Raw genomic sequence first — 13,605 nt, forward strand, 5'->3', positions numbered from 1 at the left:
GAAGAGAGACTGTGAAATAGATCAGAGAAAGAGACTGCCAATGATAGTGAAATAGAAGGCGAAGAGAGATTGTGAAATAGATCAGAGAAAGAGACTGCCAATGATAGTGAAACAAAAGGAGAAGAGAGATTGTGAAATAGATCAGAGAAAGAGACTGCCAATGATAGTGAAACAAAAGGAGAAGAGAGACCGTGAAATAGATCAGAGAAAGAGACTGCCAATGATAGTGAAACAGAAGAAGAAGAGAGATTGTGAAATAGATCAGAGAAAGAGACTGCCAATGATAGTGAAACAGAAGGAGAAGAGAGACTGTGAAATAGATCAGAGAAAGAGACTGCCAATGATAGTGAAATAGAAGGCGAAGAGAGATTGTGAAATAGATCAGAGAAAGAGACTGCCAATGATAGTGAAACAGAAGGCGAGGAGAGACTGTGAAACAGATCAGGGAAACAGACTTGCCACCAATGACAGTGAGACATAAGGAGAAGAGGGACTGTGAAACATCTCAGAGAAAAAAGAGTGAACTGGAAAGACAATGGGAGAATCTCATAGAACTCAGACCGAAACATAAGCAGAGGCAGAGATACAGAGCGACAGATTGAGGTGAATATGGATTCAAATCACAGCCTCATGCATCAACCCAAAATCCAGTCGGTAAAATACCGAATCGCTAATAGCTCCCGGTATTAAGTTAAAAATACCCAATCCCAATGCATCAACCCAAAAGCAAAAATCGCTATTTAAGGAATCCTTAAATAGCGATTCTTTAAATAGGGATTCCTTAAATACCGATTCCTTAAATAGGGATTCCTTAAATACCGATTCCTTAAATAGCGATTGCATTTAAGGAATCCCAAAGTGAGATTCCTTAAATACAATGCATCAAAGTTAAAAAATTAGCGATTTCGCTAATAGGGGGAGCAAATTACCATGAAGATGAACTGCATGGTAATTTGCAAAAACTTTGAAAAATGCACTTTTGTGCATTTTTCAAAGTTTCATGTTGCGCACACACATGCCCTTAGAGCATGTGTGTGTGCAACATATGTGCACATATCATTTTCAGGGGTGCTATAGGGTGTCATTTTGACACCCTTGCACCCTTGAAATTGCATGAGCAATTTGCGAGAACCTACTGGTACTCGCTATTTGCTCATGCAATCTCCGATTCATTCCTATGGGCCTGGAGGCCCATAGGAATGATTGGGACGGCATTCCTTAATTGCTACTCGCTATTTGCTAGTAGCAATTAAGGAAAGTTAAGGAATCGCTATTTGAATAGCGATTCCTACATGCATAGCCTTTTGCTATTCCTTATTAGCGAATCCTTATTTTTCGCTAATAAGGAATCGCAAATGCTAATGTTGATGCATATGCCCCAAAGGTGCTTGTGTGTGCACCGACGTTTACCTAAGATTTCACAATAAAAATAAGAGCCAGTTCCCCGAATTTTTACGCTGTAAATGGGTTTTGTGCCCTGGGAATTTACTCCATATGGTTGAATTCTACATTCGCAGACACAGGGTGGGCGGTGGGGGTGTGGGCATTCGTGAGAGGTTGACACTGTCAAACTCCCACGTTTGTAGGGATTCACATACCCCTTGAAGGTGGATTGCACCCTTGGAGTGGTTTCCAGATGTACCCTTGGTGAGTCAGTGTTTTTCCAGGGTGAGAGTGATAAGACGACACCCAGCTGATCCTATCCCTCACCAAAGACCCCCACACCGCCAAAACCAACCTCCACGAAGGAATGAAGGCCGTCGCCAACTGGATGGGAAACAGCCGACTGAAGCTGAACTCAGACAAGACAGAGGTCCTCATCATCGTATCCACCCCCTCGGCCTGGGACGACTCCTGGTGGCCGTCTGCACTAGGAGCACCCCCTACACCCACCGACCACGCACGCAACCTAGGGGTCATCCTCGACTCCAGCCTTTCCATAACGAAGCAGGTCAATGCCATCACCTCCTCCTGCTTCAACACCCTCCCCATGCTTTGCAGGATCTTCAAGTGGATCCCCACCGAAACTAGAAGGATGGTCACCCAGGCCCTCGTCAGCTGCAGACTGGACTACGGAAATGCACTCTATGCTGGAGCCCCGGCCAAACTCCTGAAACGGCTCCAACGCATCCAGAACGCCTCAGCATGCCTGATCCTTGACATCCCTCGTCGCAGCCACATCACACCCCACCTGAAAGACCTGCACTGGCGCCCCATCAACAAGACGATAACCTTCAAGCTCCTCACCCACGCACACAAGGCACTCCACAACTCCGGACCAGCGTACCTCAACAGCCGACTCAGCCTCTACACCCCCACCCGCCAGCTCCGCTCCGCAGACCGTGCCCTTGCCACCGTTCCCCACATCCAAAGAGTGACCGCCGGCGGCAGATCATTCTCCCACCTCGCCGCCAAGACATGGAACACCCTCCCCATCCTCTTGCAGCAGACCGAAGACCTCCTAAACTTCTGCAGACTTCTCATGACCTGGCTTTTCGAACAGTAGCGTCCCCTCCCCAGCGCCTTGAGACCCTCACGGGTATGTAGTGCGCTCTATAAATGCTATGATTGATTGATTGATAAGGGATCCCCCTTAAATGTAACAAGGGTGTAGGGAGGGTACTTCTGCATTTAAAAAAATATATAAACATGGAGAATCCAACAAATGTGCAAATGCATACTTTTATTTGAATTCCACGTGGCAGAAACTTCATGAACTGTCATACATCAGTAGATCCGAAAGTGTGCAGAAACCCTAGATTTTTCAGTGTAATTCCCTGGATCCCTTATGGAATCCATACAAGTCAGAATGTTGGTCCATACATCGAGCTAATCTTGCAAACACATATCTGATTTTTTCTCCCTGCCTGTTGTGAATCCCACCCAAAGAATGCACCACAGACGAAAGCACTTTGCAAGTCTTTGAGAGGGTTTTAAATGTTTGCTGCTAATGGGCCTGAAGCACTTATTGTGCCACCCACTTAAGTAGTCCTTTAAACATGTCTAAGGCCTGCCATTGCAGCTTGTATGCGAAGTTTTCAACTGCATATTTACTTTTAATTTGTAGGTAGGTAAAGATGCCTAAATTCGTTTTTCACTAATAGGAAAATGTTGGCTTAGCTTATACCATTTAATAAGTGCTAACTTTTGATTGGGAAGAAGTGAAAATGTTATATTTGATCTCAAAAGAACTGTAATTTAAAATCCTCTGTAATTACAATGTTGGATTTCAAGTCACAATTTTGAAAATACCACTTTTAGAAAGTTTCCATTTTCTTGTCTTAACCATTTGGTGCCTGCAGCCTGTATTCTGGGTCACATGACTGGGGGTAGTTAGCCTTTGTGTATTCGTCCCAGACAGCGAGGCAAAGGGAGGATTGGTGTTTGCAGGATGGACCATCCTGGCAGGTTGGGGCAAAACTGTGCACAGCCCCGTTGACATTTCAAAGACCGTGCCTCAACTCACACACAAAGAACTTCACACAAGACTGTTGTGACTATGGATAGACTTGGACCAGGGCAGGGAAGCAGGAAGTTCAAGACGTTACTGTGGGAGGAGGGCGGGGAGGACTCCAGAAGTTTCATCTACTTCAAAGCTGGCACCAGGTCTAAAATCAAGACCCTCAGACCCACTCTTCAGTTCACTTCAGGACCTGCGGAAGGACTCTCAGAGGACTGCCCTATTGCCTGTGGCCTGCTGTCTACTTCAGAGGACTTCCTTGCTGCACCAACATTACGGCCCAGTTGCCTGGAGCCTGCCCTGTGCCATCAGAGGACTGTCCTGTTACTTGAGCCCTGTTTTCCTGCTTGAACCCAAGACTTCCAGAGTGAGTTCAAGGGCTGGTTGTCTGGCCTTCTGATCAGTGCCTTAGGGGTTGATAAGGCTCCAAACATCTTGAATCCACGCCTGGACCCAGTCTGAATAAGTCTTGATCCTCCATGTGGTGTCCCTTCAGTGCTGGACCCTATGAAGTGGTTCTAAAGGTGCCAAAATAACCATATTCCCCAATACTTCTGCCATAAAGTGTTCTGAGAACTGAGGCAACTGGAATCTTGTTCCCATTCAGCCTGACTTCCTGGCAGCTCCCACTATGTTCTTCTCCGCTGCAGCAAATTCTGTTCAGTGGCTCCTCACAGGAGGGGTATCTGACCTCGTAGAGCCCTTGTCATCTTTAGCCTGCAGCTTTGTTCTTCTGGAGATTTTTATCTTCTGTAAAAGAGACCAGGCCTGAACATAGAAGTCTTCACCAAGACTTTATCCAGCGGCTCTCTGATGACAACACCTCCTTCTTGGACACCGCCAGCTACCTTGCCCCACTGAACTTTACCCTCTCAGACATTTTTCTTCAAAATTTCTTCTAAGTCTGAAGGTATGTTAGACCAGGCCGTATCCAATTTGTATACCTCACCTGCTCCATCTCTATCTGCCGTAAACATTCAACTTTGCCCTGGTCTGGCATGACTAGATGTCCACGGTTAGTGCTTTGATCTTTTAGGCGCTCATTTTCACTTTAAACTTAAAAAATTCATAACTTCAGTTCTACATGTATTTTTATTGTTTTTATTGTCAAATAGTTTACTAAAATGTTCTCTATTTTTCTAAATTAGTGTGCCATTTTTTTTCTTGAGTTGTATTTCCACTTCACCTGCACCTTAAAGCACCACGACAGACCTGCAAACAATCACCTGACCTGCATTCTACTCAACACCCGCTCCATCCACAAACACGCCATCGAACTTTGGGACCTGCTGACCTCCACGTCACCGGACATCGCCTTCCTCACCGAAATCTGGACAAGCTCGGCCTCTGAACCCGACATTGCCATTGCCATCCCTGAAGGCTACAAGATCACCAGGAGAGACCGCACCAATAAACCAGGAGGAGGAATCGCCATAGTCCACAAAAGCACCATGAAAATCTCGACCAGCACCCACGACACCCTCAACTTCGCCGAACACCTCCACTTCAACATCTACGTCAACGCCAACACCACCCTCAAAGGAACACTGATCTACAGACCCCCAGGCCCCCGAGCACAATTCTGCGACACCATCGCCGACATCGTCAGCGCCCAGGCCCTCACCTCAGCGGATTACATCCTCCTCGGCGATCTAAACTTCCACCTAGAAAACAACAACGACGTCAACACCAACCACCTGCTGGACAACCTCGCTAACCTCGGCTTCAAACAACTCATCACTTCGCCCACTCACACCGCAGGCCACACACTCGACCTCATCTTCGCTGCCAACAGCCACATCTCCTTCAGCCACACCACCGAACTCGACTGGACAGACCATCACTGCATCCACTTCTCCTACCAGAAACCACCTACTCACCACCACCGCCCACAGCCCCCCCAACGCAACTGGAGCAAAGTCTCAACAGAACAACTGATCTCCACCCTCGCCCACCACCAGGAACCTCGGACCCCGACACCGACCTGCATCGCTGGTTAGCAGACTGCGCCAACACCCTTCCATCCTCAAAGCTGACCTGGAGACATGTCTATCCAGGCCATCCTCAAAACTGACCTAGAGACATGTCTATTCAGGCCATCCTCAAAGCTGACCTAGAGATATGTCTATCCAGGCCATCCTCAGCGCTGACCTGCAGACATGTCTATCCGGTCCATCCTTAATGCTGACCTGGAGACATGTCTATTCGGGCCATCCTCAGCGCTGACCTGGAGACATGTTTATTCGGGCCATCCTCTGCACTGACCTAGAGACATGTCTATTCAAGCCATCCTCAGCGCTGACCTGGAGACATATCTATTCGGGCCATCCTCAACGCTGACCTGGAGACATGTCTATTCAGGCTGGTGAGAAGCTCAATGAACCTCAACTGCTGTATAATGGTTGATGTGACACATTTGTCCTGAAGAAAACTGTTACTAATGAGCACATTTCTGAACCCACTATTATAAAATTGATTTTATTTTCTTTGCACTTTCCTCAAGAATGTAAATTATGTGATTAATTCAATATCGACATCCATAATTTAATTGAATTTATTCTATTATTTATAAAGCACATAGACTCAGGGAGCATCTTGAATGGTGTCTACAGCAAATAAAAGACGATTGTGCATAAATATGTATGTATTAGGTATGTGAAAATATGAATGAATGACACACATGCAACTTTGGTATATAGAGTGGTCACCTTAGGTAAGGAACTTAACGATATGTTAGACACATATCAACATGACACGAGTTCCTTGTTTTTAAATTGAAAGCAGAAAGAAGGAAAAAAACTATGCAGTAAAATAGCTTTTTCTTCTGTAAACATTATTCTCTGCCTGGTGTTAAAGATAGATACATCTCATGATCTGGTGATTATTAAGAGCGTGGTGCAGATGGTGGTGGGGTTGGTCTTACGTGCAGTATGGATGGGCCTACGGAAGGATAACAGTGGATGGCAAGATGTTGTGTTAGATAGTTGGATGGTGTAATGGATGGGTGACTGGCAGGAGAGTTTTGTGGTTGGGAGAATGGCTATATGAAGGTTGAGTTGGTGGTAAGAGGTTATGCTATATGGTTGGATAGTAGCGTGGATGGGAGAATGACAGGAGAGGTCGGTGGGGGAGGATATGCAGGATGGTTAAGTGTGTGGTAAGATGTTATGTTAGTTGGTTGTGTGATGTATGAGTGAATTGTAAAAGAGTTTGATGAGTGGGAGTATGGATGGGTATACAGAAGGTGATAAAATGTTATGTTAGATGGTAGTATGGATGAGTGAATGACAGTAGGGCCTGGTGGGTGGAGGATGGATGGCTGTACGGCAGGGTGGTTGAGTGGGCGGAAAAATGTTACGTTAGTTGGTTGTGTGATGTATGGGTGAATTTTAAGAGTTTGGTGGGTGGGAGTATGAGTGGATATACAGAAGAGTGGTTGAGTGGGTGGTAAGATGTTAAGTTAGATGGTTGGATGGATGGATGGGTTACTGGCAGGATAGTTTGGTGGGTGGGAGTATGGATGGGTATGGGAAGGGTGGTTGAGTGGGTGGTAAGTTGTTATGTTGGATGGTTTCGTGAATGGGTGATTGGCAGGATAACTTGGTGGGTGGGATGACTGATGGGCAGCATGGTTGCATAGGTGGATGGGCGTTGGGTGGGTTGTAATTATGTCAGGTTGTTTTGGTGAAGTTTCTTCCTGACTCCTCTCTTCTTCTCTTGCAGGCTGAGCCCCTATGAGTGGTACAACCCACACCCCTGTCTACGTGAGCGGCACAATGTGCTGGAGAACCAGTACACCCTGGGGAACAGCCTCTGGTTCCCGGTGGGTGGATTCATGCAGCAGGGGTCCGAGATCATGCCGCGTGCCCTGTCCACCCGCTGTGTCAGCGGGGTCTGGTAGGTGACCAGTGCCTGGCTTTATCTTCAACCCACAGCTAGCAGTCTGCCTACAGGGCTAGAGTGCCAAGAAGGCTCGTAACTGGGGAGCGGGGAGCTATGGAAACACTGTATAACATACATTGAGTGGGGTCTATGCACAGACTGTCACAGCCTCTGTACTTCATCAGGGATTGAACACATTCCCAGAGCTTCCAGCATGGTCGGTAGAGGCCCACCGGAAACTCTAAGACGTGGCACTATGTAGATCTGGATATACTCCAGGATGGAACAGCATATATACGTCATTTGATAGGGACAGTATACACCTCCATTAAGAGGCACTAAATGCACTCTAGAGCCTACCCTAGGGGCAGGATACAGAAACCAGATCTTCCGACAGGGTAGTGTAATCCTACTTGACTAACTAATAGGGGGCGGCAAACAGGGAATCAGACTCCTTAAAATGTGATGCTTGGCAGGGGCAGTGTTCAGGCAGGTATAGTTTTTAGCAGGGGGCAATTGACATAGAGACAGAGCATCCAGCAAGGGTCGCACAGTCACAGCCTTCATCAGCGGGCAGTATAAAGACTCCAGAGTCTCCAGGTTTGATCGAATTCGCCAATGTGGCCGCTTTTGTTCTGCAGTCCAGGCCGATTTTTTTGTCCCAGTCCGACCATGATGCTGTTTATGTACTATCGGAGCTTCCAGAAGGATGTAGTGTGTAAACAAGGCTCCTGAAGAGGGCAATATTTGGAAGGGAGCAGTGTATAAACACGCAGAGGCTCCTGGAGAGGGCAGTATGCACAAGGGAGCAGTGTATTAACTCACAGAGGCTCCTGAAGTGGGCGATTTGCAGAAGGGGGCAGTGTATCAACAAGGCTCTTGGGGCCCGGTTCTCAGAACTGACTTAAGACAAAATCCTAAACTTACTACCATTTTGGTATTCACAGAAGGCACTTACTCATTTCGGTATTCACAGAAGTTAGGAGTACTAACTTTAGGACTCCTAAATGCCTTCTGTGAATACCAAAAGCCTTAAAATTAGGATTTTTCTCAGTTTAGTAGTAGTAAAGTTAGGAGTCCTAACTTTAGGACTCATAAACTGAGAAAAATCCTAATTTTAAGACTTTCGGTATTCACAGAAGGCATTTAGGAGTCTTAAAGTTAGGACTCCTAACTTCTGTAAATACCGAAGTGAGTAAGTGCCTTCTGTTAATTTCGAAAATGGTAGTAAGTTTAGGATTTTGTCTTAAGTTAGTTCTGTGAATCGGGCCCCTGAAGAGGACAGTTTGTGGAAGTGAGCAGTGAATAAACGCACCAAGGCTCCTGAAAAGGGCACTATATGGAAGGGAGCAGGGTATAAACAAGGCTCCTGAAGAGGGCAGTGTGCGGAAGGGAGCAGGGTATAAACTCACCAAGGCTCCTGAACTGGGCAGTTTGCCAAAAGGGACAATGTATAAACTCACGGAGGCTTCTGAAAAGGGAAGTATTTGGAAGGGTGCAGTGTATAAACTCACCAAGACTCCTGAACTAGGCAGTTTGCGGAAGGGGACAGTGTATAAACTCATGGAGGCTTCTGAAAAGGGCAGTATTTGAAAGGGTGCAGTGTATAAACTCACCAAGGCTCCTGAAGCGGGCAGTATGCAAAAGTGGGCAGTGTTTAAGCTCACCAAGGCTCCTGAAGTGGGCAGTATGTGGAAGGGGGCAGTGTATAAACTCACCGAGGCACCTGAAGTAGGTAGTATGCAGAAGGGGGTAGTGCATAAACAAGGCTCCTGATGGGGGCAGGGTGCGGAAGGGAGCAGCGTATAAACAAGGCTCCTGAAGAGGGCAGTAGGCGTAAGGGAGCAGGGTATAAACTGATCGAGGCTCCTGAAGTGGGCAGTTTGCAGAAGGGGGAAGTGTATAAACTCACAAGACTTCTGAAAATGGCAGTATTTGGAAGGGGGCAGTGTATAAACTCATCAAGGCTCCTGAAGCGGGCACTATGCAGAAGTGGGCAGTGTTTAAGCTCACCAAGACTCCTGAAGTGGGCCGTATGCAGAAGGGGGCAGTGTGTAACCTCACAAAGGTTCTTGAAGAAGGCTGTATGCAGAGGAGGCAGTGCATAAACTCTTCAAGGATTCTGAAGCAGGCAGTATGCAGAAGTGGGCAGTGTGTAAGCTCACAAAGGCTCCTGAAGAGGGCAGTATGCAGAGGGGGCAGTGTATCAACTTTCCAAGGATCCTGGAGCGGGCAGTATGCAAAAGTGGGCAGTGTGTAAGCTCACCAAGGCTCCTGAAGCGGGCAGTATGTGGAAGGGGGTAGTGTATAAACACACTGAGGCTCCTGAAGTAGGCAGTATGCAGAAGGGGGCAGTGTATAAACAAGGCGCCTGATGAGGGCAGGGTGCGGAAGGAAGCAGCATATAAACAAGGCTCCTGAAGAGGGCAGTGTGCGGAAGGGAGCAGAGTATAAACTCATCAAGGCTCCTGAAGTGGGCAGTTTGCAGAATGGGGAAGTGTATAAATTTACAAGGCTTCTGAAAAGGGCAGTATTTGGAAGGGGGCAGTGTATAAACTCACCAAGGCTCCTGAAGCGGGCACTATGCAGAAGTGGACAGTATGTAAGCTCACCAAGGCTTTTGAAGTGGGCAGTATGCAGAAGAGGGCAGTGTGTAAGTTCACAAAGGCTCCTGAAGAGGGCAGTATGCCGAGGAGGCAGTGTATAAACAAGGCTCTTGAAGAGGGCAATATGCAAAAGTGGGCAGTGTATAAACAGGCCTCTGAAGAGGGCAGTATGCAAGCACTTAGATTTTTCATTTGTGGGTATTCAGTGTTCTAACACTAACAATGCCTTGTTATCTCTTTCTCTTTTGTGTTTCTTCCCCTTTAATTTCTGTATACGTTTAACCCTGGCACTTGCCACACTGTTTGTTATGAGTTAGTTATGATTCCAATTGGAATTGGAATCTTTAGTCATTCTGCTGTTGGACCTTGGCTGAGCAGTACTGTGCCTTGATCATTAAACCTTCTTCATCTACTTCTGGATTTATGGATCATTATTCATGGAAATGTAACATTGGTGATGAGTTTCAACGTACCTGCTACTACTGAAGGCACAGGAGCGGTACAACCTACCTACTTTTGGGATTTCTACTGGAGCAAGACAAGATTTAAGTTTTTCTTCTTCAACCTGAATGTGAACTTTTCAATTTTATTGTCCACCACCGTATCTGCAATTTTCTACGAATTTCTATGGACACAAAATCCTTTTTCAACATTTTTGTGTCATTATTTAACTGCTGCATCTTTCAACTGTTGGCGGTTACCCACGCAAGCACAACGCATCACATCGGCTTACCGGAGCTCCATGGTAACAGTAAGCGTCTTTGAGGATTCTCTGGTTTCGCATTCATTGGGAAAAAGATGACGCGCTTGCACTCTACGCGTTTGGTTTCCCCTGGCGATCCGCATCACACGTCGTACATTGGTTAACGCTTCAACGTCATCCCGTGGTGGGGTATTTACGTCATCACGCTATCGGCCATCTTGAATCCTCCGAATTGTTTATTCTTCACCAAGGAAACTAACATCATTGATGCTCTTGAATGCGCATTTAATACAAGTTCTTGTCAACGTCGATGCGCACGATTGCACACTTAATACAAGTTCTTGTCATCGTCAATGCGCACGACTGCGCATCCTGGTCTAAAGGTACTTGCATTATTTTATGATTTTCAGTGAAAATTCATATCACTTGTTCCTGCCCATCACGCTGATGTGCACAGCTACCACAATTTGTTAAAGCCTTATTGACTACTCCTGCACATTACGCTGATGTGCACAGCTATCACTACTTATAAACTGTTATTTCATCCTTCTTATAAATAAGGTCATATTGCTCATATTTATTGAGACATATTTCCCAACTATTAATTTTATTCATTGAATGTAGTTTAGATACTGTTCAGTCATTTTAATATTGTTCTCTTAACTACATTGTTAGTATTTTTTCCACCATGCAATTTGAGCCTCCCACTAAGTTCCTACAATCCAAGGGTGACCCTCCCATTCCTTGGACCACGTGGTAAGAGGAATTTTTAACTTATATGAGGGCCTTTGACGGGGATAGAATGGGAAATGAAAGAAAGAAAAACATCCTTCTTCATTGTATTGGTTCCGAGGGTCAAGCTGTTTTTAGAACCCTACCCATTCAAGGTGACCTGGGTGTTTTTGATGAAGCACCTTCAAACATGGAGACAAAGTTTAAACCCACCACCAGCATAGCACTTAGTAGGTATACATTTTATACCAGATCACAAAGAGATTCAGAGTAATTTGATGATTTTTTAACTGGCCTTAGAACCCTTGTGATTTCCTTTCATTTTGGCGCCACAGCAGACAAGATGATAAGAGATCAAATTATTGTGAATGTCAGGAGTAAGAAGACACAGGAGCAGTTATGGATATTAGGTAAAAAGTTATAGGATAAAGCAGCAAGGTTATAAATGAGTGCACAGCCTGGACTTGTCACTTGACAGTAGTGAGAGTATTGCCCACCTCAAATGGCCAGCTGCTTAAATGACCATAAATATAACATATGTACACAAGTATGAGAGGCAACATAAAATCAAAAGTATTGTATAATTTCAAAGTGAAAAACTAAATGTTGAGTCCACACAGCGGTTGAGTATTTTCATATGTTCTTTTATTCCAAAGTTCAGTGCAACCAAATCCGCAGCCAACGCGTTTCGCCCAAGCATGGCCTTCTTCAAGGCAAGGTTAATAGAATGTAAGCACACGTCAAGACATTTGCATAGTAATGTGACGAAAACAGCTGTACCCAGTATTGTGTCTTACTAGGTGATTAACCAGTGAGTATTGTAAGTCCGTTTGGTGTGTAACTTCAAAGGTGTACACTGCAAGGCTCTGACTAATTAGATTTTGTGAAACTCAGTGTGTAGAATTCAGCCGAATATTAGGTAATCCTAATTTACACGACACCATTGCCCCAGCCAAATCATTCGAGCAATCCAAAAAATGGATGAAGACTATTGAAGATATCAATGGTAAAACTGATAAAAGTAATAAGGGGTCTGATGCAGTGTTCGCTATGAACAATGTCACCACAATTCCCCCAGTAGGAAAGAACATAGACAAGAGTATAATATGTTATAGATGCGGTAGTAACAACCACGTTGCATCCTTCAAATTTTGCCCAGCTATAGGTAAAGAGTGTAGCAAGTGTGGTAGACTGAGACAGTTCTCCAAAGCTTATAGAGATCACAGGAGGAGCACCTGTAATAGAGGTAGGAGTTTTAAAAATAAGCATAGCGAAGTTTAATGTGTAAAACATGAACAACCTAATGAGGTTTCATGTGTAAGGTGCACCCAGTCACCCAATGATGATTCCTTAATGGAAAAGGGTATCGTCGTTTCTTTGGTGAACATATGTATTGTTGAAGGAGAGACATTAAATTCCCCCAAGTGTATGGTTTGTTTCTTGAATGAAAACCTTGAACTTATGGCGGATTCGGGTTCACCCTGGTCCATTGGTGCAGAAAGTTACTTTATTGAGAAATTTGGTGACACCAGATCTACTGAAGATCTGTGTCCTCCTGATATTATTGCCAAGTGTTTTTATGGTTCTACCATTGATTGTATTGGGTATGTTGCCTCTGATATTGAATTCGAGGGAGGATCCGCTTTTATCAAATTGTATGTTGCCAAAAAGGGCGTTAATGTCTTAGGTTGGAGAGACCAATGGAGATTAGGAATAATTCTCAATCCCTGCAGCAAATAACTTGTCATGGTAGTGGAAGACAATGTAGGAGGAAACTGTATAGAAAGAGATAACAAGGCATTGTAACACACTTCTCCCCTTAGGAGAAACTATGAACAACAATAATACATTTTGCAGCTCGTCTGACATTCCATGCTTTTCCGTCCTGGCAAAGGCATTGTAACACAAGGGAGTTGTAGGCCTTCGTCTGGGGAGTGGAACATTTTCACAATTACATTTGGGGTGCGCGGTTTGTTTTAAGAACACACCACAAACCGTTGGTTTCAATTTTGTCTCCTGGAGGAGGTCTTAATGCTACTGCCCGCATAGCCAGGCTCATGTCCCATTTGGAAGAATATACTTTTACTGTTGAATATGTTCCAGGCAAAATCAATGCTACTGCAGATTGTTAGTCTAGACTTCCCCGCAGTACCGATGATAACATTGAGGATGAGGAAGTTGTTGCTGATATCACTGAAGTAGTATCTGGAAAATATGGTTTC

The 13,605-nt window shown here is 45.1% G+C and overlaps 1 protein-coding gene across 1 annotated transcript in view; it reads left to right on the forward strand.

The window, feature by feature from the left end:
* Positions 1 to 13,605, forward strand: part of GRIK5 (glutamate ionotropic receptor kainate type subunit 5) — a 1,516,626-nt gene that overhangs the window by 1,410,026 nt on the left and 92,995 nt on the right. Inside the window, exon 17 of the mRNA XM_085615595.1 lies at positions 7,184 to 7,357. Coding sequence (XP_085471721.1) covers positions 7,184 to 7,357 — 174 coding nt within the window. The remainder of the gene's footprint in view (positions 1 to 7,183; positions 7,358 to 13,605) is intronic.

Source organism: Triturus cristatus, chromosome 7, assembly GCF_964204655.1.
Source record: "Triturus cristatus chromosome 7, aTriCri1.1, whole genome shotgun sequence".
In the NCBI taxonomy this organism is placed as follows: Eukaryota; Metazoa; Chordata; class Amphibia; order Caudata; family Salamandridae; genus Triturus; species Triturus cristatus.